Here is a 26964-nt window from a genome sequence, read left to right as displayed (position 1 = left end):
AACACACACGCACACACACGCACACACACAAACTATCAACAATATGCACCATAGATATATAATAATATAATAAGAGTAGATAAATTAATGTTGAGGTGTGTCATATCTGCAGGGAGAGAGAGAGAGAGAGAGAAAGAGAAAGAGAGAGAGAGAGAGAGAGAGAGAGAGAGAGAGAGAGAGAGAGAGAAAGAGAGAGAGAAAGAGAGAGAGAGAGAGAGAGCTTGAACTGTGGGAGAGAAAAAAAATATATAAAACTAACATATAAACAAAGTAAGTAAATGAGCTGACTATGTTTGCCCGGCACATTATTCATAGATGCAAATATTTAAAAGTCAACACGAACAGATAGAACAATGAACTGGAGACATTAACAAAAGAACACAATACGTGACATGACAAAAATGTGGTAATGTCAAGTTCATGCCCGCCTGACAGGATGGTGGTTACCATTGTTTACAATAAAGTTGGGCGAAAAAACATGAGCAACTTTCCTGCCAGCGTGCGCGCGCCCCACCTTGTTTCGGTCACGTGACGTGAGCTCGCGAAGATGGTGGAAGTTTCTTCTTCCGTGAAGTGAAACCCGGACTGAAACCCAAACAAGCCTCACGCCGAGGGCTGGGACTTGGCTTCAGCGGCACCGGCTCGGTTGCACAGCCTCTCTCGGGACCAGGGTAAGTGGGCTGGCTCAGTGAAGCGTCCCCTCAGCGGTGCTGTTTGTGTTTTTGTCCGCTCAGCCGCTGGACTTTGGGATTTCCAGCCAGCCATGATGATGACATTAGTTAGCATGCTAGCGGTTAGCCGGGGCTGGGATGGCAGCAGCAGAGTGTCAGAAGGGACATTCAACACGTACTCAGCAAGTCCCTGCGACAACAACACCTCTGTAAATACACACAGTGTTTCATAGCAGCGGAGCTATCACGCTAATACAGATATACTGTTCATTACTGCGGCTAAAACCAGTTAGCGTTAGCTCGTTATCCACTGCTAGTTGGATTAAATTATGTAATCTTCACTTACGTGTGTTATATTGTTATACAAGCCAAAGCCGGCGGAGGGGTAACGATTACAAGGAAGTGGTCTCTGTCGATGATTGTTGGACGTGCTGGTTAGCACAGTTAAATTGATTCATGTGAACAATCATCAAACTAATCTAATATCTGGTTTCTTGTTGTTGCTTTCATGCTTTGCACAAACCAAAACAATGGAAACCATTAGGAGCCATACCTCAATACAGTGTCTCCTATTCGTCGTCCCCCCCCCGCCCCCGACAAGTCGTTATATTTTCTAATATATCAGATGAACAGGGTAATATCCATCAAACCAGCTGTCTAACAGTGAACCCCCCTGAATGCACCGGGTGAGGTTGGACTCTTTGGATAGTTGTACGTTTGTTGGAGACTTATCAAGGAAAATATCCCTGGTATCTCTTGGTTTGGTTTATTAGTCACTGGCAGCTTGGCAGGTTTGTGTCTGCATCAGCCACGGCCATCCTCTGTAGTTTGAACTGATCAGACAGGCCCTGCTGCTCTTATCTGTTTTCTTTGGTGTTTCTCCTTTGACGAGGATATATAATGTAATGTTATGTAATGTAATCACCTATCCAATGTGACCCCCTCTGGCTTTAGTAACATACAAAATCATGTCAAATTTTCACTAGATATTTTCCCATACCATTTTTCCTTCCCTGATCCGGATTCTGATACCTGGACTTTGATATCGGTTGATACGAGTACAATTCGTTACCTGTTCATTTAAAAGCAATAATAGCCTAGTCCACCTTTTCCACCGGTCAAGAAACCCAGTAACATCTGGCTATTGTCTGCAATGGGAATGGATAAAATCAGCAATCCCCCCCGGGTCATATGACTGCAGTATACACAGGTTTTTGTTGGCTCCAGCTAAGATCGTCACAGATGGAAACCAAAACCGAACTGAGATGATCTTGCTAATAGGTGATCTTAGTTTTCAGTGCATTTGTAACATTGGACATGATGCACTACAGTATTACTACATTCTCATTCATTAATTCCACTCAGTAATACATTTTACTTTATTATAATTTTATTTTAGCTGTATATTGTATTCCACATTTAAATAACCTGTGTTTACCTGCTAATTTAGGTGCAAATGCCATGGAACTTCTTTGGAAAGCACGTCTTCACTGCTCTAGAAACAGTACTTGAACCTAACTTGGTCCAGGAGTGTTGAAAAGGGGATTTCTGGAAAAAGAAAATTGTAGCTTTATCTAGGTGAAACTATCACAATTTAAAGACCTGGTATCATATTAGTAAATAGATGGCCAACTCGCAATGAGCGACCAAGCATTTCCGGCTGTATCCGAGGCATTTCCGATGCTGGATATGTGTATCAGAACATCTCAAATTTTTACTGGGAACATAGTTTGTGCTCTTTCTAGATTACCAATCGAATCCATGACATTATAAAACAACACATACATTTATTATTTCAGCTTTTAAAGTTCAGTTTTTAGATATCAGTTGGACAGCTTGGTAAACACTGTGCTCAGTTTTCTAATGGTGAACATGTAATATCAAATAAAGGACTCTTAAGTGTTGTGGCCAAAGAAAATAATTACCTGATTGTCCTTTTACAATCATACTGATTAGGTCAGTATGAAGTTGTTTTGTAAATGTGCACCCCTACTTTGTACCCTAAATAATGTATGACTATGGATTAACATGGTTAAGGAGTTTATGTAAGACCAAATGCTGTTCAGGGGCTCTTAATTCATACATACACAACATGCTCTAAAGAACGAGACATAATTTACCTCAAATTTAATTTGCCCACAAACACACCAAGAAGTTATTGGCTCGTGGATGATGTTATTTAGCTGGTTAGAAAAATCCAAGACAAGGAGGTCATTTCAGAGTTTAATATTCTGTGAGTACTCTCATCTAGAAAACGTGGTCAGCCCGCTCATGAGGCTGCAAAGTCAGCCGTCGCAATGAATTATTGACAGCGACTAAAGCAGCAGCCAAAGTGAAAATTTACCCAGGAGCTCCCCACTTTCTCCCGCTCTGCCATGTGAATCCTGGACGAGATAGACTGAGGAACATGCATTATTCAGTGACGCATCAGACCAGATTCTCTGAGAGATCAGAGCAACAGATTTCCCTTTTGATTGACACATTGTAGTTCTTCATTCATACTTCATTCTGGAGGTCATAACTGTTGATACACTGTCAAGGAGACAACCGGAAATGTATCTCCTAAACCTAGTAGCTTGTCTTTTGAAATCATGTTTCCATTGCTGCTTCAGTTAAGTTGAAGAACATTTTTCAGTGATTAAAAGCAGAAAGTTTAAATATTATGACAGCCTTCAAGGCTTCTCTGTACAGCTGCCGATGAGAGTTATTTTTCTAAAGCTGTACCAGGACCCATCCATCACAGAAGAGGCAAACACACAGTAAACAGTTCTCCACAAGTCTCACCCACAGTCTTTAACTTTGTAAAGCTTGTTTGATGATCTTTGTTAGATGTTTTGTTTTTGCTGTTAATGCTCTTATGTCTGAATGTTAAATTTCAGCATTTCATTCTATTAAAATAAACACTCCAGGTGATCATCACTATTCATTTGGCAGCTGCTTTTGTATTTGCAACAATTCAGGCACTTAACCTCTTTTCGACCTTTTATTATTTTCCAAACTCACACTAAAAAGTATTCGTTTCCTCATCAATTTTTTAAAGCAAATTTTTAAGAAGGAAAAGCTGAAATAACGCATTGATTTGACAAACGTATTCAGTTCTGCTCGAGTCATCTTGGGTGTCAAGTGATCACTTAGCTCACTTGGATTTGGTGAGTCTTCTGCCATTCTTCCCCACAAATCCACCCAAGCTCCGTCAGGTTTGATGGGAATGATCAGTGGACGGTCATTTTCAGGTCTCTCCAGGAATTTTTGACTGGGTTCGATTAAGGGCGTCTGGCTGGGCCACATATTCACAGAGTTGTCTGGACCGCGTTGTCTTGGCTGTGTGCTTTGCGTCATTATCTAGTTTGGAAGGTGAAACTTTGTCCCAGTCTGAGGTCCTGGAACTCTGGATCAGTTTTTCATTAAGGATATCTTGGTACTTTGCTCTGTTCAGCGTTCCTTCAAGCCGACCAATAGCAATGCGCATGTCCAGTCTACCTGACCCACTATGAAAGGCAACCCACATAAAAAAGGGTTGGTTCAGGCCCTATCTATGAACCAAACCTGACCTGACTCATTACCCCACAGCAGGGTCGTCGTAATTTTTTCCAAGGCTTTCATATTGTGGGCTAAATATACCTGGTCTAAATTATCTCATCTGTCTGCTGCGATTTGTCCCCACCCTAATGATGTGTCGTCTGTTCTGCAGGCCTTCATCCCAGCCCTATGTCATGGCTAGTGGAGTCACCAAATCGGGCACTACCAATGGTTACCCTATGAAGGCACAGCTGCAAATCATTGGTAAGTGCTCTGTTTTGATCAAAGTGCACCAAGTAAGGTTCAAGTAAAAATAGGTGGACTGCTTTTATATATTCTCATTTTCTTCCCACATAAGTACATTTTGAAATACTGCACACAGAAAATCTCAAATACAAATAATGAAATGAAAAATTTATAAATTCAATTTAGCTGCTTAATTTTCCGGATCCTAATTCTGTGTGTGTTGGCTTCACTGTCACAATGTCACAACACAGTGGGACAATTAAATAGGACAAGAATATAATCTGCCTTGTCTTCATTGCCTTATGTGTTAAATCATGGAGTGATGTCCAACAATCATTGAGTAATGTCAGTGATAGCAATTTAATGTAGATCCTGCATTGATGTGTTTATTATAAAGAAATGTAATACTCAAAACTGTTGCATTTTGGGATTGTGACTGCCCTGAATCTCAAATAAATATCACCTAATTTGTAGCTTTTGAAATGCTGGTTATCTTGTAGAACTGTGCCAATTCAAGAATGTATGCTATACACAGGATTTCATGTTTTTATGTCCATGTATTGTCATTCCATGTTTCTGCATTTTTATTCTTTCAACCAACAATGTGTTTTTTTCTCTCTCTGGCACAATTCACCACTAACTGTCTGCTCCATGGTCTCGTCTTGATTTTTCAGTGCTATCAGCAAAACTCAAAGAGAACAAGAAAAACTGGTTTGGCCCCAGTCCTTACGTGGAAGTGACAGTCGAAGGCCAGTCCAAAAAAACTGAGAAATGCAACAACACCCACAGCCCCAAATGGAAGCAGCCGCTCACTGTGTGAGTCAAAGTCTTTCCAATAATATCAGAACCATTAAATGTTTGATCACATGTGTGATCATCAGAATTGAACTATTCTGCTGCTTAACATGAAACAAATAATTCCAGTGTAACCTGTGAGGAATAATAATAAAAATGCAGAACACATAGATCACAGGGTGAAAAATAATATTTGAATCTTCACAGAAAACATCAAAGTCAATTTTACTTGAGAGACTCCTTTCCTTTATGTTTATGTTTTTATTTTTATTTTATAATTTGTTTTAATCTTACCTAATTTATCTGTTAATCTGTTTTTTATTGTTGATCCTTTTATATGTCTGCAGAAAAACAGTACCCCACATTTTTCAATGCATGTATCTCTGCATGCGACAAATAAAAATCCTAATTGGCTGTCCCTTAAAAGTGAGAAGATGCTTTAGTTGAGCAGACCCTAAATTCACTCACATTTTGTGAGTTCATTTAATGCCCTTGTTTTTTTTAACGGCCTCTGCATAGCATCATGGTATGCTTTAGACTTGATAAACTGTGTCTCAAATTAAATTCACCTAACCACAAAGCTAACTCTGATAGAAGTAGGATACAGGTGATGGTAAACAAGGGCAGCATAGGGTGGACTATGCGAGGCAGGGCAGCGTGACTAGTTTCTGTTGGCCGCTGCGATTCCTGAAGCTCCGGTGTCCGGCGCTGTCAGCAGACTGGCAGGAGAGACGGGGGGGCTTATATCTGAGCTGTGGACAATATGCCAACTTTTACTCTCTCTGACTGCCTGGATGTCTTTCAAGGAAATCTTAGGACACTGATAATCACAGTTTAGCAATTGTTGAATACAGTATATGAAGCAGTATAAAAGCATCTGAAACTATTGTCCTCCGGTTTATGTTATAAAGTAAACAAGACAGAAAATGTTGTCTTTGTCATAAGAGTTTGATTAACAAAATCTTTGAAATCATTACCAATCACTACTCGTCTCTGTAGCTCTTCACACACAAACTGACAATCACATTTATTAAGCTATTTATCAGTAGTGTAGGATCATTAATCTGGATCTGATAATCTGATAATGATTTAGCAGCTGCAGGCCACAGTGTGGAAACCCTGATTGTAACATAAATATGTATAGCATATTATAGCATAGTACCGGTTCTTGATACCATCCTTATTTTGGATTCTCTAATATTGATATTGGCCCCTACAAATCCAAATCTCTCTCTCTCTAGAAAAATGTCTACCTTTAAGTTTGTGTAAGATATGAACTATTCCTTCGGCAGCCTTCTCCCTGAATTACCAGCGTTTGATTTTGGGACGTGTAGCTCTGAGTGGAGGATAATGTTGCACAGATTTAAGAAAATATATGCTATCTCCAGGGGGTGGTTACATGCTGCATTTTAATGTAGAAAGGCCTTAGCGGTGAGAGAGTGTGTCCTGTTCATTGACATGAATCCTATTTCAACACAAATACTTCACACTTGGTGCACTCCCACCTTTTGACTCCCTACAGTCCAACATATTCACACATCTGATGTCCACTTAATTTTAGCCTGTGCGGGACCTTCTGCAGTGTACAGTGACCTTCTTAATATAGAGTTCTCCTACAGTTTCTCTTGTACCCAGAGGGCAGAGTTATTATATGTCAAGTGTTTACTATGGAGTGTAATCAGACCTGAGCCCATGTGTCCACAAATGTCTTCTCCTGGAGGCTCTGAGGGAACGAGATAAACAACCGTCATAGTGATGGTTACAGACACTGGTTATCCCTGAATACCTTCTGATTCTCATTGTTCATGTTTTCCTCTCACCAAAAGACAAAGATGCATGAGCTGCCGTCACAGACACTGTGGCTTTCACCTCTCTACCAGCTTATTAGGTTTTTCACTACATGTATCTGTACATGTGTCTGAAAAGTGATCAATGATGTGAATTATTAGCATTTATAGTTTAGGACAAGGATATCTTGTGTCTTAGGATATCCAGTGTGTGGCTTTACTTATTCTTGTTGCTGTCCACAATTCCAATTCATGACACAATATCATTCAGACCAATTCTTCATGAATTGACGGTTTTCGAGCTTAAACTTGTGATGAATAAAATGTTGGGAAAGAGAGTGAGTCCCTCGAGGTTGTTTTGAAATCGGATGCTCAGCGGACAAAAGGACGTCATCACTCTGTTTTTCATTTACAAGTACAAACGCACTGCATAAATTAACTGAACTGTTTGTTTCACCAGGATTGTGACTCCATTCAGCAAACTGTCGTTTCGCGTGTGGAGCCACCAGACCCTGAAGTCAGACGTGTTGCTGGGCTTTGCCACGCTGGAGATCAGTGACACGCTCAAAGCAAATGACATGAAAAGTTAGTGTATGAGACCCAGACACACACTACACTCGTTGTCTTTTTCTCGCCTGTGTGTATGTGTGTGACACCTTTTTAGGAGGACCATTATTAGCCTTTATTAGCTTAGTACTTTTTACACACCAACTTTCAGCTGTCATTAATGTTTTCTGAATAGGTTCAATGTACTGCATTTTTTACATGTGCTAAAGACGTAGCAGGCAGTTGTTTGAGCACCTTTGTGTTGTTCATTTTTTTTTTTTACAAAATGTCACAAAAACACAATGTGACATTAAAACCGGATGTGATTTGCTTTTTCTAGTATTGTCGGGCTATTTCCTCAGTTTTCTCATTGAGGATCTTTTGTCGGCTCAGCAGTTCTGACCTCTACTCCCCCAAATGCTTGTTCTCCTTTTTATTTATTTCAAACTGCTCTTGAAGCAGACTTTTTGAAAATATTTTTTAGTTGTCATTCAGGTGCTGTGTTACAGAAGTGAAACCAAAAAAAGGAATTAAAAAAAGTTATTTTAAAAGTTTGAGACAGTTGTGGCCGTTCTCTACACTACAGAAAGGATTTCAGTTGTGGTTTATCAAACTTTTATAATAGTAATAATGAGTAAATAATACATAATTGGTGTGCAAGTCTTTACATTTCTGAAGGGAGCATGTTTGCATAACCCTATTAATTATACAAGACTTCACCCATTTGTAATAGTGAAAAAACTATTAGAATAAATAAATATATGGCAATCAGTTGTGTTGTTGCAGCTGGCCACCAGAATTAAATCATTGTGTGGGAAACACAGGTAAAATATTTCACTTGTTACTGTTTTGACCATCTTGCCTTTTGTCTCACTGTAGTCTCTGAGGTGGTGCAGACCTTACAGCTGTGTACAGACAGAGAACAGACGGATGTGGTGGGAGATCTGTCTGTCTGCCTCGACGGCATGACCGTTGACCCCGAGATGTTCGCCCTGTCCGAGGCTGACCATCACAGTGAGTCACAGAAGAGCCACAAGCTGTATAAAAGCCTATTGTATATTTTTAAGGTTTATTGTCATAACATCTGTAAAGGATACAGTGAATGGAGGCCCTTGTCACGTTAGAAAAAACCTGGAAGCAAGTAAACAAGCAGATTTATTGATGGTTTCAACTAAGAGTATGCAATTTTAGATCATTGAAGGAAACTGAAGTCCACTTATTACTACACAACTTTCAAAGACTCCAGATTAGTCTGCAGTGCACACTACAAGACTTCCTGATGTGCGATCGGGAGTACTGCAGTCTTTGTGATCTCGCACTGTACGACTGAGTGGGGGTCACACACTTCACGGTCCTTCAGCAGGAGAAACCCCCGACTGGTCTCCACACTACGTTGAATTGCAAAATCACACAAAAGAGTCCGAGGGATCCTCCTGCTTGTCTGTGTCCTCCTGCTACAGAATGACTCTTAGATCTGGAGGAGACATGAAAAGCCTCAGTTTACATCAGAGTTGAAAAGAGAAGAGTGCATCTCAGAGTTCAGAGAGAAAACTAACCGAGCCTGACCTAAACCTGAGAGGTATTATGTTGATTCTGTCCAAACCAGACATACGCCCGATGTAGTCAATGTAGCTGCACTGAGTCTGTTACCCTACATGATTTTTGCTTGATTTCCCCCATTACTGATCTGTGAAGTGTAAAAAACCATGGGACACCTCGCCACTATATGCACCCTCCCCCTGTGCGACCTGTCAGGGACTCAGCATGAGCTTTTCTAATCATGTGGTTGAATAGTGTTTGCCGCTTGAGTGGCAAGCAGGAGCTTTTTTCTGAAACAAACTTTCAATCAGGCTGAAAATTGTGTCGCATGAACTCGGCTTTAGCAAAACTTTAGTAGAAAGGGTTTAGTTTTGTAACATTAGATTTTCTTTTGCTTGACTGGTTGTGTTATGTGAATATGAACTCCTTTTTTCAGCTTCATTCATCTTGTGTGTTTGTATTTCAGGTACATCAAATGGGGAATCACAACCTAACGGGGATCCTGTCCAAAGGTACAGTACCTATCCTCATATTCACTCCAATTTGACTTCATTCACATTTCTAGCTTTTTTTCTTTCTGTTTTGTGTATCTACATCCACGCTCACTCTTCACAGGCCAAGTCGAGACAGCTCTCCAGCTCTGGATGGTGTTGAGCACAGGTCCTCTCCCAGTGCTCGGAGGTCAGTGAGCGCCTCCGGGTCTCCCTTAGTGTCATCAGGGGGCTCAAAGCCTCTACGACCACCCAGGCCCTCTAGACCTCCTCCTCCGACACCACGCAGACCCGCCTCTTCACCAGGTCAGACATTTACTGAAGGAAGGTGCTGATCTGTTGTAGACACTTTTCTGCTGAGAACTAAGAACCGGAGGGAAACTAAATAGAGTGCGCTTCTCATGACACAGACTTTGTGTCACAATTTAATTGATGTCAAAAATGTACCCCGAGGCTAAATTGGGCCAAACCATGACTCTCTCTGAGAGACATTGTTTGAACGATCAGTTTACTGTAATATGAGCCTTGATCACGAAAGGCAATGTTGTTATTGAGGCTGAAATGTGTTAAAAGTCAAATATAATGTTATTACTTTGCCAACTTGAGCTGCAAATTTACTCTGCCTTTACAAAGGGAATTAGTATTCTTGTAATGTGTCTGACACATGTTTCCTACCAACATAACGACAACCTGTGATCATGTGGTCCTGGTCTGAGGATCTCCTCTCAACTTTTCACTGATTCTGATTCTTTCCTCAGCGTCTTCCAGCAACGGCTCTGCTCCACCTGATGGTAGTGATGCTCAGTCAGGTTCAGACACACCAGTACGAACACCTGCATCAGGACCCTCATTGACCCCAGACTCCAGTCCATCGGCAGGCTCAGACAGGAACTCCACTCCGGCCTCCAGTGCAGGAGCGACAGCACCCAGACAGCCGACCCCCAACCCAGTGGTCACACCCAGGGTCCCTGCTGTCAATACCGGCCCACTGCCCCTGGGGTTCGCTCAAATTTTGTTATCTTTGCTATAGAGCTTATGGTAGAGTACAGTGGATGGAGTAGTGTCATGCTGAGCAGTATTGATTATCATTATAATGTCCAGCAGATGATTATATATGTGGTGGGAATTTGTATTTAATTCCCTGGTGAGGAAATAAACCATCAGACTGAGTGATCAATTCATGATGTCAAAGTATTGAATTAATGGTCGAGAAATTTTTTACTGAGAATATATTTGAACACAAACAGAGTTACAATGTAACTATTTGGCCAAATAGGGACATGTCCCCCCCCTCTCCTGAGTGTATAGACACTGGGCAGAAAATCAAATAGTCACAGGGACGTTTTGGTCCAAAGTAGAGAACATCTCTTGTTATCAGACAGATGCAAACATTAAGTAGAATTATACAAAGATGTTTCAGGTCAATCCAACTGAACTTTGAGCATAGTCATGTCAGGACAGGAGGATTCTGTACATTTCCATAATGGGATAGTTAGATTCAGTAAATTTCCATGAAAATATACTTGTATAGATGTACAATGTTTTCTCTCTAGTAGCAGATTAGTATTAATATGATAGTTTTAGTATCATGTTACCTGCTGGTAGAAAACCACACAGATTTGTCTGCACATTCATTCATCAGTGAGTTTGTCACTCAAAGCATTTCACATTTTTCCTGGGGTTGTAACTAAACGCCTTAAATTCCCCTTTTGAGTTATTCCAGTGTCGTCCTTGTCATCAACACTGCGACCTTCACTGGCTTTTTGCTGCATTTGCAGCAGGATGAGTCATCGCTTCAAAGCTCCTTTAAATCTCTACTTATGTCATGCACCACTGCCTAATGTCCTGAAGTTAACTGTCGATGTTTCATCTAGGTGGGAACAGAGGGTGGATCCCAATGGGAGGATGTATTTTGTCGATCATGTGGAAAAGAGAACGACGTGGGAACGCCCTGAACCATTGGCTTCTGGGTAAAAAGTCCTCCTTTGATCTGTCTCCTCTCAGATTCAGATAGTAGGTTTATAGGACTGTACGATAGTAAGTCAAATATGACGGCCTCCATCTTTAAAAATATGATTACTGGTACAGTACATGCAGTTGACATTTTCTCACACAAATCCTTTAGCTAGTGATTTGTGTGAGCTCCAGCTGCACATCGTCTTCAGGCTTCGACTGCCAGGAACTGCAGCAAATAAACAAAAGGAATCATTGTAGATTTCTACACCAGGAATTTTCATATTCATTCATTCTGTCTTTAGCTGGGAGCGTCGTGTCGACCAGATGGGGCGAGTCTACTTTGTCGACCACATCACACGAACCACCACGTGGCAGCGCCCCACAATGGAGACGGTGCGGAACTACGAGCAGTGGCAGCACCAGCGCAGCCAGCTGCAGGGTGCCATGCAGCAGTTCAACCAGAGGTTCATCTTCGGGGTGAGACATCCTCTTTGTAAAGTCATACTGTGTTGAAGTGTTTTACCTCTGTAAGATTATAATGTTAGGACAGGTCAAGGTTATAGTCCAGTTACAGTATTTACAGTGTGAAGTAAACTGTTTTTGTTTGCGATATAACTGTTAATGTCAAACACTACAGATTCTCCAACAGCCATAATTTACTCATGTGAACTATTCTGCTTTTCTACTTTGCAGCAACAAGACCAGGTCACAGCCACTCAGAATAAGGAGTTTGATCCTCTTGGGCCTCTGCCGCATGGATGGGGTAAGATCATTAAGTCTTGCTGTCCACACTACTCCAGAGTTTGAGCAGCTAAAACACAGAAGTTTGAAAACGCTGCTGGCCACCGTGTTAGTCTGGACTTGCAGAAAAAGAGAGGTTTGGAAACTATGACTCGCAATCGCTCGCCGATTGGATCTTCAGTCATAGCCTTCTCTGATTTTTCAGGCGCTTATCACATGAACCGCTTCCAGAAGATCACAAACCGCATTAGCCTCGGCTCCCATTGTAGAACGTTAACCTGGATAATAATTTACAAGCATTGCTGACCCTTTTGTCTTTGCTTATGGCTATTTTGTCGCTAAATTCTGCATTTCTCAATGATACAACTATTTACAGTGCCTTGCATAAGTATTCACCCCCCTTGGACTTTTTCCCATTATGTACTGTTACTAACTGGAATTCAAATAGACTTAAATAAACTTTTTCCCGTTTGATCAACAAAACATGCATAGTACTTTGGAGGTGCAAAATAAATTTTATTGTGACACAAACAATAATGAGAACAAAAAAGTTGACATCTGTTGGGTGCATAAGTATTCACCCCCCTGTGTCAATACTTGGTAGAACCCCCTTTCGCTGCAATTACAGCTGCAAGTCTTTTGGGGTATGTCTCTACCAGCTTTGCACATCTAGAGATGGAAAGGTTTGTCCATTCTTCTTGGCAAAAAAGATGAAGCTCAGTCAGATTGGATGGAGACCGTCTGTGAACCGCAATCTTCAAGTCTTGCCATAGATTCTCTATTGGATTGAGGTCTGGGCTTTGACTGGGCCATTTTAAGACATTAACATTCTTTAATCCAAACCATTCCTTTGTAGCTCTGGCTGTATGTTTAGGGTCATTGTCCTGCTGGAAGATGAACCTCCGCCCCAGTCTCAAGTCTTTTGCAGACTGCATCAGATTTTCTTCAAGGATTTCCCTGTATTTGGCTCCATCCATCTTTCCCTCTATTCTGACCAGTTTCCCTGTACCTGCTGAAGAGAAGCATCCCCACAGCATGATGATACCACCACCATGTTTCACTGTTGGGATGGTGTGCTCAAGGTGATGGGCAGTGTTGGGTTTTCGCCACACATAGCGTTTTGCATTGAGGCCAAAAAGTTCAAAATTTTGGTCTCATCTGACCAGAGCACCTTCTTCCACATGTTTGCTGTGTCTCCCACATGGCTTCTGGCAAACTCCAAACGGGATTTTTTTATGGATCCCTTTCAACAATGGCTTTCTTCTTGCCACTCTTCCATAAAGGCCAGATTTGTGGAGTAGACGACTAATAGTTGTCCTGTGGACAGATTCTCCCACCTCAGCTGTGGATCTCTGCAACTCCTCCAGAGTAACCATGGGCCTCCTGGTTGCTTCTCTGATTAATTTTCTCCTTGTCCGACTCTTCAGTTTGGGTGGACGGCCTCCTCTTGGTAGGTTTGCGGTTGTGCCATATTCTTTCCATTTTCTTATGATGGATTTTATGGTGCTCAGAGAGATGTTCAAAGCTCTGGATATTTTTATATAACCTAACCCTGCTTCATATTTCTCCACAACTTTATCCCTGACCTGTTTGGTGAGCTCCTTGGTCTTCATGATGCTGTTTGTTCAGTAATGATCTCCAACAAACTCTGAGTCCGTCACAGAACAGGTGTATTTATACTGAGATTAAATTGCAGACAGGTGGACCCTATTTACTAATTATGTGACTTGCAAATGTGACTTGTGAATGCAATTGGTCGCACCAGATCTTTGTTAGGGGTTTCACAGTAAAGGGGGTGAATACATATGCACTCAACACTTTTCAGATTTTTATTTGTAAATAATTGTGAAATCCATGTAATATTTCCCCCCACTTCCAAATGATGCACTATTTTGTGTTGGTCCATTACATAAACTCACGATGAAATAAATTTTAATCTGTGGTTATACCATGACAAAATGTAGAAAAGTCCAAAGGGGGTGAATACTAATGCAAGGCACTGTATGTGCGTACGAGACAAGTCATCCAGGTGCATTTTCCGCACTACATGGCACTCGCATGCCTCCCCAGTGGACGGGGATCAAAACTGTTCCAAAACTAAAATGCTTGTGTGGACGAAAATCTATTAGTTTGGATATAGCCTTGGTTATAGCTGAATTCCTTTTATTTTTTGTTTTTTGATAACTGTGCTGATGAGAAATGAAACTGTTATTAACTGGAGTGCTGCATATTATGTTTCTTCCTGGGCACCAATAACGAAAACACATTTCTTATTTTATTGCCATTCCTTGATTTGACCAAGGACCATTGAAGACGAAGTGTGTTTATCTTATCTGAGCTTATTATTACCCAAGTTCATTATACACTCCTGGGACCTTTTTCTTCTTAGACTGGACCTTGATATACTCCAGGGAGTGTTTGCTATCAGCAGCTGCAAGTTTGTCTCTGTCTTACAGCCCTGTTAATGTACAGTGAATTTCTGCCACAGGACTCATTAGTGCATTAGTGCTGATCTTTGATTATGGCGACACAGTTACTTTGTATTCCACAAACATACCACAGGAGCCCACTATTAGATTAACCTTAAAGTTTACAGTTTGTCATGTGCATATGAGTTTCCAGCTCACAGCACTAGACTTAAAAATCCACCAATTGTTGCTGTGTTTTTCAGAGAAGAGAACAGACTCCACTGGCAGAGTTTATTTTGTACATCACCCCACACGCTCAACACAGTGGGAGGACCCACTTACACAGGGGTGAGTTTGTGTGTGTGTGTGCATGTCCCTTTGCTGTCACATCAGATAACATACTATAATTTTGTATGATTAAATTTTTCTGATATAATCCATCACTGAATATTGATCTGATCTCATTATTGTAGGTTGCTCAATGAGAAGCCACTTCCAGAGGGATGGGAGATGAGGTTCACAGTCGATGGCATTCCCTACTTCGTAGACCACAACAGGAGAAGCACCACCTACATCGACCCTCGCACTGGAAAGTCCTCACTGTACGTCCTCCACCATATTGTTTTCCTCTTACTCAAAAAAAAATTGCGATGATTTCTCGAATTAAAGAGGGATCAGGTCATCGGTAGGCTGTGCTTACTGTGGTTATGAAGCAATCCGTGTTAGAGAAATCAGCATCTGTCTAACACCAGAAGAAGTTTTAAGATCAAGCGATCTGGATCGATATATCGATTCAATGAGCAACAATGTTATGTATGGATGTTAAAGTAAGAACATTGATAAACATTGATTCATACTTCCATATTCCACATCAATGAGCCTTTATTTGCGATGTGTGTTGAAGTGAGCTTTTGCACCCACCTCGCGCACAAGTTGGTGAAGCCTTCTCCCATGTAGCGGCTGAAAAAAATTCAACAACACTGCCAGGAAAAAGGCAACACTGCCGGAAAAAAAGTGAAGAAAAACACAAAGAAAATAACACAATCCCCGGCTTGTTTCCTCTAGCAGCACCACTTCGGGCATGTCACAACCCTTTGGCCCGACAAACCGGTCGCAGAGTTTTTTCATAGTTTCCTTCCGAATTTGTCAGACCAGACTGTGGAATTACACCCGTACTCCCTGTTAGAAATCTAGTGCAGATACTCAACAACCAATGAATAGGCACTGTATTCAAATATAATACTGTAATTATAATACTGCCTTGTAAGTTCTTTGCTTTAGAGGAAGGCCTTTAGGCGTTTAACCTTTGTAATGGTAGAAGAAATTTTTTACTCATAGCACCAGTTATTCTATTAAATTAACATGTTTCCTGTTTTGAAATGACATTATGTGAAATGATGATTGACACAACAAACGTGATTTATCTGCTTCAACATGATGGGGATCTCCTTTGAAACTAGAAACTCCATCATACCTATGATACATGTTTCCTTGAGCCATTGACGGTGACTATCTGGCTTAAGTATTTTCGGTTCTTCTCCGTGCCAGAAATGAATGAGTCATGTTTGCTTCATGGGAGAGAGAATACCAGCCAGACTGTCAAGAAAGAAAGAATTAGCTGAACTAATAAAGCTAATATTAAGATATAATAATATATAGTTTTCAGTTTCTTATTGTAGTCTGAGTTAGATGGTTTCATTGTTTAATATATATCCCTTTCCTCTGTTGTACCAAGTCATTGTCTGTGAAATCCCTATCTATTTTTAGAACCTGAGACACATTACTCTTATATGACGAATGGGTCACCTCGCTCTTGTGCTTCCTCACACCTCAGCTGACTTATGATAATAACCTGGGAGCTTTACATAACTTTTGAGTAATTACTTAGGTTTGGTCGCAGCAGTGGAAAAACCAGTTGGGCGACTGGGGATGAGAATGGGACTAACTTCCTGGAAACAAATATCAGCTTCAGATAAGATTAAAAAAGACAAAAACCTGTATAAGTATCTGCTTATATGTTTTAAAACACATAAAGAGTCTGTGTGTTTCTTTTCCTTCACAGTGAAAATGGACCTCAGATCACATACGTGCGTGACTTCAAGGCCAAAGTGCAGTACTTCAGATTCTGGTGCCAGGTAGGGCTCGCTGTTTGTCAGTGCGCAGATTGACAGGGTTCTCTGAATGATTTTTCAGTTACACCATTCAAAGTTGCCTCCTCAATGAGAGAGGTTAGTGAGTCATACTGCAGTTGTTTCACAGTGGCTATGTTCAAAGCACAATTACACATGCCCCACCACATCTATACAAAATGGCAGGAAGGTGCCACATTTGCTGGACGCTGTGTAAATTTAGCTGAAGCGCACTCTTAGTCCTGTCTGGTGTGGCCTCCCTGCTCTTTATACGTGTGTGTACCAACCTTTAACACACACTGACCTGCAGCATTTCATACATCCTTGCATTGGCCACAATATAACAAAGTCTTATCAAGAGATTTCTCAGAACATTCATACAACCCTGTCTTGGATTCACATCACTGAAAAGAGAGTAAAGAAAGAGTTTTAAGGTCTTTGCACACCAAGTCCGTATTGTTCATCTGAAATGATCACACGTTTAAAAAAAATAAATAAAACCACATGTTTTGGTGTCCAAAGATGATTATTCTAAATTAATTTACTCGTCATAATAAACACTGACCCTTGCAATCTCTTTTCTGCAGCAACTGTCAATGCCTCAACACATCAAGATATCAGTCACCAGAAAAACCCTCTTCGAGGACTCCTTCCAGCAGGTGAGGTCAGACACTCAGTTCAAGCCAGATGTGCTTTTACTGAGCCTGTCGCTTTGTTTGCTGCTCAGAAAATATGCCTCAGTAGCTCAAGTGATATTGTCCTGGTCACTGCCCTTTTCTAGTGCACTTTAAAATCAGTACAATTACCACTAACAGTAGGGTGTGTGCTGAAAACATCTTAAGTTATGCAACTTCACAAATGTGCGTGAAACTGAGATTTATGTCATAGAAACTCAAATGTATCCTGGATTTTTAATGCGCTTTTTCTTTTTCTTTTTTCTATTAACATATTACTCAGGTATTAATAAATTCATTCTCATTTTGGCAGCAGTGTTGAAATCATTCATTTACTTTTGCTGTTCAGTATTAAATGGTGTGGTGATGGATTTTAAAGTAATTCCTTGTAGCAGCTGTGAGAAAAAAAAAGTAATATCGTCGACAAAGGTACTGTTGTTTGATATAGTGAGTGAGCCACATGTCTTACATCACATTGTCTCTGCTTTAGATAATGAGTTTCAACGCTCAGGATCTACGAAGGAGACTATGGATCATCTTCCCTGGTGAAGAGGGCCTTGATTATGGAGGCGTTGCCAGGTAAGATAGAAAAATGACTGAGTATGATATGATGATATGTGTGTGCAATGTGTTGTTGTGTTTCTCGGATTTTCTTATTTGAAGCTACTCAAATTTGAAGGCTCCTCATTCTTTAATATGTCAGCTAGTTAGTTACATCAGCTCTGTCCCAATTCAGGGGCCGCTTCCTTCAGAGGCTGAACTGAAAAGAGACTTCTGGTCTAGAGAGACTTTCCGTGATCAGCATCACCAGCTTGTCCTTACTGCTGTTGCCTAGTAGCAGAGTCTGCAGTTGGACATGACAAAAAGGTTTTAATGCCCCATGTTTTTTTTAAATACGTATTGTTAGCTGTTTGGTTGAGATGAAGCATGACACTCAAAAGCATCAGAAGGTCTCATCGCTTACCGGCTCCATTCGCTTTTCGAAAAACAGTTTTTCACCGAAACACTAACAAATCCTTGGATAGCTTGGGCCGGGGAGGATCCACCCATTGGAACCTTTGTTTCTTGGGATGAAAGGACACATTTCTTGGCCGCATTTGAAGGAGCCTACACAAATCTGTCTAGTTGCACAGGTCTGACGCAATCGCTCCTCAAATGCAGCCTCTGAAGGATACGGCCTGTGGTCTTTTCTCATTTGTTTTGTCTCTTCTTGTGCAGGGAGTGGTTCTTCCTGTTGTCCCACGAGGTCTTGAACCCCATGTACTGCCTGTTTGAATACGCCGGTAAAGATAACTACTCTCTCCAGATCAACCCCGCCTCCTACATCAACCCTGACCACCTCAAGTATTTCAAGTTCATTGGACGCTTCATCGCCATGGTTTGTCATTTTATCATTTGCTAGTTATAGGTTTTTGTATTGTAAAGAGACAAATTCCAAATTTTTTGTTCCTCTATCAGGCTCTTTTCCATGGAAAGTTCATCGACACTGGTTTCTCGCTGCCATTTTACAAGCGCATCCTAAACAAGCCATTGGCCCTGAAAGACCTGGAGTCAGTAGACCCTGAGTTTTACAACTCCCTCATTTGGATCAAGTGAGTACACAGATCACTGTGTGGTCACAAGAGGTTGCATTATACATCTGTTTAAAGACTTCACGAAACAGCGCTATCAAAGCTATTTGATCCTGCATTTATGTGTCCTGGAAAAACACATAGCTACAGAGGGAACTGTTGCAGAAATTGATTGACAGTAACGCATAGCGCTAAGTCTGAATCACACCACCCTCAGTAAATGGTACCTCAACAGTTTTGTATTAGGCAGCTAACAAAAGATAGACTATTCGCACTGAGACACAGGATTAAAAATGGGGAAATGTATTTATTAAAATAAAATATTAGGTACAAGGTCTTAATTATTTTACCGCTCATTTAACGTGACTTTCGAAACACTTACAAATTACAAATTTTGGCAGCATTCAAATGTTTGTAATGTCTTTGGGTGTAGTTCTTTCTCAGCAATACAGATATTATCAAGCTGTTATAAAACTACAAACAAAACCAACTTGGAACTGATAACTGATACAACCATCCTGGTCAGAAATGTCAGTACACTCTGCTTGGCTGTGAGAAAGAATATGGATACCTATGGTTCCTTCCCTTTAGTTTGATAGATAATGATGCATTTTGAGGATTATTTTCTACTCGGCTACTTTAGCTTATCTTCAATTTTGAAGAAGATGAGTTGTGTAACTGTCTGTGCTGCTTTGTAGGGACAACGACATTGAGGAGTGCGGGCTGGAGATGTTCTTCTCTGTTGACAAGGAGATCCTGGGGGAAATCACCACCCATGACCTGAAAGAAGGAGGTGGAGACATGCAGGTCACAGAGGAGAACAAGGAGGAGTATATCAGGTGGGTTGTTATTTGATACGAATTTGAATTTAATGCATTTTAAATCCCGGTTTAGATTCTATGTTAGATTGGTTTCTAAGGTCAAATGAGCCCTTGTGAGAAAAAAGCAAGAAATTCTCCAGAGAATTCATCGTGGGTGACTGGGCACATTGCTGACATTTCTAATTCCCCGACAGTTGCAAAAATAAGTATAATACACACACCTCCATAACTGTTTAGTGTTTTTGGTGATACGGGTGGATACTGGTGTCAATGTGCTGTAAACAAAAACATGTGATCTCTGCAGTGGAATTCATATGTTACGTCCTGCCTCCAAAATGCTGTGCCACCCCTCACCGGAACACTCCGGAGATTCCTGTGTTGTTGTGAATGCATCTGCTGCATTGTTCATATGTGAGAGACAAAATCTGGAGAAAAGTCCGGACCCAGTTTTGTCCACATTCGGTGGAGTTCATGTCTGAAGACAGTTTTACTCAACATTAGTGTTGCACGGTGTACCGGTACTAGAAAGGTACCGCGGTACCCTTACGTTAAAAACGATACAGTTTTGCATATTTTTAGTACCGGTACTTCATTGAAATAGCAGCAATCAGAGCGCACTCGCTGTTCCGCTCCCTGTCACTCTGCATGCAGACTGCGAGGGGCGGGGCCGCCAGCTCTCACACATGCAGGCGGCCCTCACTCACAGCGTGTGATCTCAGTGGAGACATGGCTCTTGCCGACCGTTCTCGACTTATTGAAAAGAAAGATGCAAGAAGTGAAATCTGGAAATTATGTGGCGCGACCGGGCGGAGACATAACAGGTGGGGCGCGCGACCGGGAGGTTGAATGTGAGGCGCAACTAATGCCTTGACCTCCGCATCTCTTTAATGGCGGAGCAGTAAAAAAAGTCATTCTTTCTCCGGAGCCAGGGGCCGCAATCCGCGGCTCTTCAGCCCCTCTGCAGCGGCTCCCTGTACAGTGTTCATATGTTGAGCGGTAACGTGAGGGAACGTCACGTTAATATGTCACGGCTGCTGGTTTTATCATGCTGGCCTGATACGATGCTGATTTGACAAATTAACGTGACGTTCCCTCACGTTATGGGTGTGTGTTTTTGCGCACTTAGAAACATTACACCCCAGTCACTTGAACGTGTTCTTGCCCTATTGCATGTATTCTCGTTTAAGACGTTGATCTAGATTTCAATTTGGCTGCAAGAACGTAGCCCAGTTCATTTTCAAAGTTAAACTCAATTAAGAATTAAGAAAAAAATTAAGAACTAAAATGCTATACATGCAAAATAACCTATAATTTCACCCATGTGGGCCTGTAGGCTAATACTAATATGAATGCCATTTGTTAAGTGTTCAAAAAGCTGGGCAGGAACAAGCTGGTAAAAAAGGGAACCTTACAGATGTTTTATTTATTACTATCAGATAAACCAGTATCGTATCGTATTTGTGGTATCGCATCAAAAGTATCGGGTATCGTGATATTTTGGCAGGTATAGTATCGAAGTCATAATTTTGGTATCGTGACAACACTACTCAACATGCTGTCCTCTGATGTCATGGAGACTGTGTGTATTTGTGTCCGTCCCACACAGGCTGGTAGCAGAGTGGAGGCTGTCCAGAGGAGTGGAGGAGCAGACACAGGCCTTTTTTGAAGGCTTCAATGAGGTCCTCCCTCAGCAGTACCTGCAGTACTTTGATGCTAAAGAGTTGGAGGTATGAACCTGACAACTCTGTCATTCACATGATTCATGATCTGCTATGAGATGCACTAAAGAGACCTGAGTTATGGACCTGGATTGCACATACTGGACCATAACAAATTAATAAGGTGAATAAAGTGATGCACATGAAATATGTAAGTAACTTGCATCCTGTCACAGGTGATGCTGTGTGGCATGCAGGAGATCGACCTCGCAGACTGGCAGCGAAACACCATCTACAGACATTACGCTCGCGGTAGCAAACAGATCGTCTGGTTCTGGCAGGTCAGTGAGCTGCAGCAGTAGTGACATGTTCAAACGTTTTTCTACTGGATCATAGGAGTAAGGTTGGATATATTGTTTAAGTGAATTGTAGAAATATTTGAGGAGGATTCACTGATGACAATAATTCTGAAGTAGCTCCACAGCGTTAACACACACCAAGGGAACAGCACATTCCAAACAGGCAGGGTTAGAATGAGCACTGCACTAGTTGTACCCTTAAGTCGGCAATAAGGTGCTAGTGCTAAGTTGTGAGTTTGTACCAAACAACTTGATGGTTGATGCAGCTCCTTCAACTAGAGAAGCTCATGTTTATACTTTTGGTGCTTTGTATTGTTTGGACTCTGCTTCAAATAGCCTGTTGTCTATTTGTGTGCTCAATATACCTTGTCAATATAAACTCTTCCCCACTTGTGGTTCTTAACATACGACTGATTGAATCAATTTTATATAATCTGTGACCAGGTGATATGAAAGTGTTTCTAAATGTTTTCGTCACTTGTCCCTGCAGTTTATCAAGGAGATGGACAATGAGAAGAGAATGAGGCTGCTGCAGTTTGTCACCGGTACCTGTCGCCTGCCTGTAGGAGGCTACGCTGACCTTATGGGTAATTACAGCTGAATAAATGATATATAAAACAATTTGTCTTTTACATAAATGTATGAAACCATCCTGTTGTAAGCAGGTTGGAGATTGTTTTGATACTTACCTTGTTTTACAGCACTTCTTTTGTTTGTCCCAGTTTTGTTGATGATAATGTTTCAATCCACCACGACCTCTCACTGTCCCACTGACCTGTGCTTCATTTTACAGGAAGCAATGGTCCTCAGAAGTTCTGTATTGAGAAGGTGGGAAAAGAAAACTGGCTTCCCAGAAGTCACACGTGGTGAGTTCATGCGAACGACCGTAGAATCAAAAGAATGTTAAATCATCATCAACGCTGAAGGTGACATTGTTTCTGAAACAAACTACACTGGGGTCTAACCAGCCATGCTGGAAGCAGGTTATTGCTGTTTTCTTATTGGCTTGTTAAAAGTCTGTACACGTGTAACAATCATGTTCTTGTTAGCTGGGGTAGTCTGGGTTATCGTTTTTTGCACAGTGGTCAGGCACATACAGATTATATTACTTGCCCATGGGCCACACCTTCTGTTTCATTTTTGTTTATCATTGGTAGCACATATTTCACCAGTTGTTCATACTTACTGACGCTGCAGCTGTACAGCGAGTGTCTGATCCAGGCTGTCACATCACAGAGTAGCAGTCTTACCACATGATGAGAAAAGAGTTGACTGACGAGGATGATGAGGATGTCATGTTAAAAGAAGTTTTGATATCGGACATGCCAGTGCAGATCTGGCATGTCCGAAATCAATTATGAGAAGTGGGCCATCATGGACAGTCTGGGTAATTAAACAATGCCCATTGCTTCAAGTAAACCAATACAGATCTCACTCAGTAAACACAGTACAGACACTGAGCCAACACACATATCCTCCTCCTCCTCCTAATTTGTCACAGGTTTATTACCCAGTGGGAAAAATTCCACACCATAGGACTGTTTCTCAAGTCCTATGCATAGAGGAATCTAGAATAAACACCAGAGCAAAGGGGGTCTGATGTTGATCCAATTGTATTGTCTTACCTTCTCAGCTTTAACAGACTGGACCTTCCGCCCTACAAGAGCTACGAGCAACTCAAGGAGAAGCTGATGTTCGCCATCGAGGAGACCGAGGGCTTCGGCCAGGAGTGAGAGAACCTGGGAGAGGTTTCAGAGTGGGTGCAGGAGTCTGAAGGAATAAACGCCACCAGTGTTCAAATCAGGGAGTCTCTTCAGAGTCGGGGAAGGGTTGTTGTCTGTGTTTATGCTCAGGCATGCGTGCACCTATACGCTACTTGTACTGGTGCATCAGCAAGACTGCATGCAGTACCACAGTAGGATTTGGGAAGTGGCTGTCGACCGTTCTCACCACGTTCATAGCAGATGTGAAAATGTTCTATGTCTTCTAAACCAAAACACGGAAGCTGCTCCCGTCTCTCTGAATGTGTGGCAGTTTATGCATGGGATCCTGAAAACCCGACCTCTGCGACACCTGTCTGATGGGACCGCAGTAGTTTCCCCTTCCACACACGTGATCATGTAACAGCATGCAGTCAAGTTCTCAGAATCTCATAAGCAGCAACCTGATTTTTTTTTTTTTTCTTTTAAAGTAGCGCGGCTTAAAGATGAATTTTAAGCTAAATTGTGAGGGTGCATTTCTTTGAAAACTGGGTTAAGTTTCACCAAAAAGTAAATTCTGTTGCTAAGATTGTTTGGATTTTTCCTTCATGAAGGACATTTCTCTTCAACCCCTTTAATCTCTCACAGTTTTATTTGTATGTCTCATGATTGAAGTGGATCATGATTTTATAAGAAGAGTGCTCCAGATTAACACAGAAATAACAACGTTCGTGCTTCAGAAATTATGAGTGAGGAGAGAAACAGATTTGTGTTCCTGCTTCTACAGTGTTGTATCTGTGAATGACTTGATTGTGAAAAGTGTTGTAACCTCCATTATCTAGAGTGGTGGCAGAATTTAAACTGACCCTAGTTTTATAGGGCCAGAGGCTGGACCGGACGAGACGTCCTAGATTAGAGCGCCCTGGGAGAATCTTCAAGATTATTCATCTTGATATCAGCTGCAGATATTTTACACCATCCTCCCGTTGTGTCCTTGTGAACCAAACAGGATGAAGAAAGTATTTTTAGACACATTGTGAGTTCAAGATCAGAACATTAAAGCTTTCCAAAACACAAGTGAAAAACACCAAATTCAAGTCAAACCAAATCAAAATGAACATTTTGATTCATGCTTTACAAGCAGAAACTTCATGTGGCTCTTCACACACGTGTAGCATTTGAGGGTTAGTGATGGAGATGTTTGCTTATTTTAACTGTTTGTCTCATATCAAACCACAAAATTAACAGGAGCAATAAATGGTATTTTAAAACCATTGTCTTCCAATCTGAGTATTTTCACATCTAACAGAAAGAATTCCCCTTAAGTCAAAAGTTAATATCGTGTGAACTGATTATATTATGCTTTTATTTTAATAGTTAATAGTTAAGGGTTATCAGTTCTGTTCTTGCGAACACGACATTTCAGGAACTCCCTGAGGTAGTTTCTTTAAATTTGACAAACATTCGCCTGGACTCACAAATTGGCTGATTAGGATTTTGTAATCGAAGAGTACAGGCCAAGGTCATTGTGACCTTAAAAACACATTTTGGGTCTTGTGAATGCAACGTTTCAGAGACACCCCGAGGGCTCGTCTTGGATTCAAAGATGAACTGATTCGATTTGGAAGGTCAAATTCAAGGTCACGGTGACCTTGTAAAACATATTTTTGGCCTCTTTAACCTGATATCATGAGTCCGCCTTTAAATAATTTCTTCAAATTTCGACGAGTGATCACTTTGACTCAAAGATGTTTGGATTTGACTTCTGTGGTCTCGGTCATGGGGACCCTCATGAGTGAGGAAGAACTATGTATGTACCCTTAAACTGGAGTGGTTGGTGGAGGGATACAACCACAGTGGGACACGTGACGATTTTTGATAAAGATTGTTTATTTCTAAACACCCAACACTGTGTGTGTACAGAACAGTGTTTATGATATAATAACTGTGAATACTGGTTCCTTTTGGCAAACGTTGAACACCGTCTCTCCACAGTAGCAGTGGTGTGCTTGCTCATTTTGGAGTTTCCTCTTGAATAATTTATTCGACCAAGAACACAGGCTTGGTTACTCTCAGCCTTTAAGATGCTTTATATCCATCCTCAGGCATCACATGTCTTGTTTTAGAAGCCTGATGCGAGATTGTGATGATGAACCACTTAAGGTTTATGGACAAAAATAATTGTTCTCATGAAGAAACTGCACTAGTGAGGAGAAGCCGATGACGTGACCTGATTCTCTGGCTTATCGTGACTTTATGGAGCATAATGAAGTCGGAGACAAAGATGTGATGTGACGAATGTATCCTGATGAAAAGATGATTGGTAATCTCATTAACATTTTTTCTTGCCTCCCCTAACAAAGAGTGTGGTTTTAACCTTGTTCTGGGTCGATGACATAATAACATCCCGAGTATATAGTAGTTAAGTGAATATGTAAATATGATCATTCACTTTTTTATTTATCTGCTCTGCAGAATGCTCCATGCACATCTCAACCACTGTCTCTCTCCTGTATATTGAAAACAAGTTGTAAATGGTGTCAATAACAACAATTTCTTTTGTAAAAGAATGGTTTTAATAAGAGGTTTACGGTTACTCTATATTTTCTTTTCCCTGTTTAATTTCTGATGTACATGAAAGATGTGTAATATAGAAATTGTCACCTTAATAAATTAAATCAAATTAAATTGTGTTTGTTGCTTGGATGAATCAAATAATTTGTAATTTACTCTTATATCAAGATATGACGATTTCAGGGTTCCTATGGTCATGAAAAACCTGGAACAGTCATGGAATTGTTAAATGTTTATTTCCAGGCCTGGAAAAGTGCTTGAAAAAAAAGTTTTGGAGTTTGTTATATTCATATTTTCATGTCGTTTATTTACGCTGAGTTTTAAATAATTCATTTGCTTTTAAAAGAAATACGCTCAAAATATAAGCAGGCATACTCTCATACTAATTGAAAAGTCCGCTGGGGAAGCAGGGGGGTTAATGCCCTATGCCAGGGAAGTGTAGATTTAACCATGCTTGGCTACAAATGGAAACGTACATGCCATGTGTTACAACAGACAAAGACCTCGATCAAACTATCCGCTCATTTGTGTAATTTAAGGTATACTGTATGCTTTGAAATTCTCATTGTTGGCTTATATACTAAATGTCACTTTTTCATGTATACACCGAGATTTCACAAAATGTTTGGTCATGGAAATTTGGTTTGAGTTATTGAAAAGTCATGGAAAAGTCACGGAAATCCATTGGTCAAAATGTGTATGAACCCTGAGATTTGTATTGGCATTATGTAATTGTACAATAATGGGTTTGGGGAAGTGATCAATCACAAATAACTAAG

General features: G+C 40.9%; 1 protein-coding gene across 1 annotated transcript; it reads left to right on the top strand.

Moving 5' to 3' along the window:
* Positions 1 to 533: 533 nt before the first annotated feature.
* On the top strand, positions 534 to 26299 carry itchb (itchy E3 ubiquitin protein ligase b). Its single transcript, XM_053423998.1, has 24 exons — positions 534 to 671; positions 4363 to 4454; positions 5111 to 5252; positions 7479 to 7603; positions 8444 to 8578; positions 9570 to 9615; positions 9719 to 9900; positions 10353 to 10593; positions 11469 to 11564; positions 11853 to 12027; positions 12244 to 12313; positions 14963 to 15047; positions 15173 to 15301; positions 16762 to 16834; positions 17416 to 17487; positions 17993 to 18081; positions 18721 to 18880; positions 18961 to 19094; positions 19772 to 19912; positions 21501 to 21621; positions 21789 to 21893; positions 22402 to 22498; positions 22705 to 22777; positions 23545 to 26299. Exons 2-24 carry the CDS (start codon positions 4385 to 4387, stop codon positions 23642 to 23644), a joined length of 2661 nt encoding a protein of 886 aa, XP_053279973.1. The 5' UTR covers positions 534 to 671; positions 4363 to 4384; the 3' UTR covers positions 23645 to 26299.
* Positions 26300 to 26964: the final 665 nt, after the last annotated feature.

The sequence above is a fragment of the Pleuronectes platessa genome, chromosome 6 (assembly GCF_947347685.1).
Source record: "Pleuronectes platessa chromosome 6, fPlePla1.1, whole genome shotgun sequence".
In the NCBI taxonomy this organism is placed as follows: domain Eukaryota; kingdom Metazoa; phylum Chordata; class Actinopteri; order Pleuronectiformes; family Pleuronectidae; genus Pleuronectes; species Pleuronectes platessa.
Note: the sequence above shows the minus strand (reverse complement) of the source record. Positions and strands in the feature narration are given on the sequence as shown.

Coding starts and splice junctions, on each gene's coding strand:
- itchb (XM_053423998.1), top strand. CDS start 4,385: ATGGCTAGTGGAGTCACCAAATCGGGCACTACCAATGGTTACCCTATG. Junction 7,604..8,443: donor CAAAGCAAATGACATGAAAA/GTTAGTGTATGA, acceptor GTCTCACTGTAG/TCTCTGAGGTGGTGCAGACC. Junction 21,622..21,788: donor TTGATGCTAAAGAGTTGGAG/GTATGAACCTGA, acceptor ATCCTGTCACAG/GTGATGCTGTGTGGCATGCA.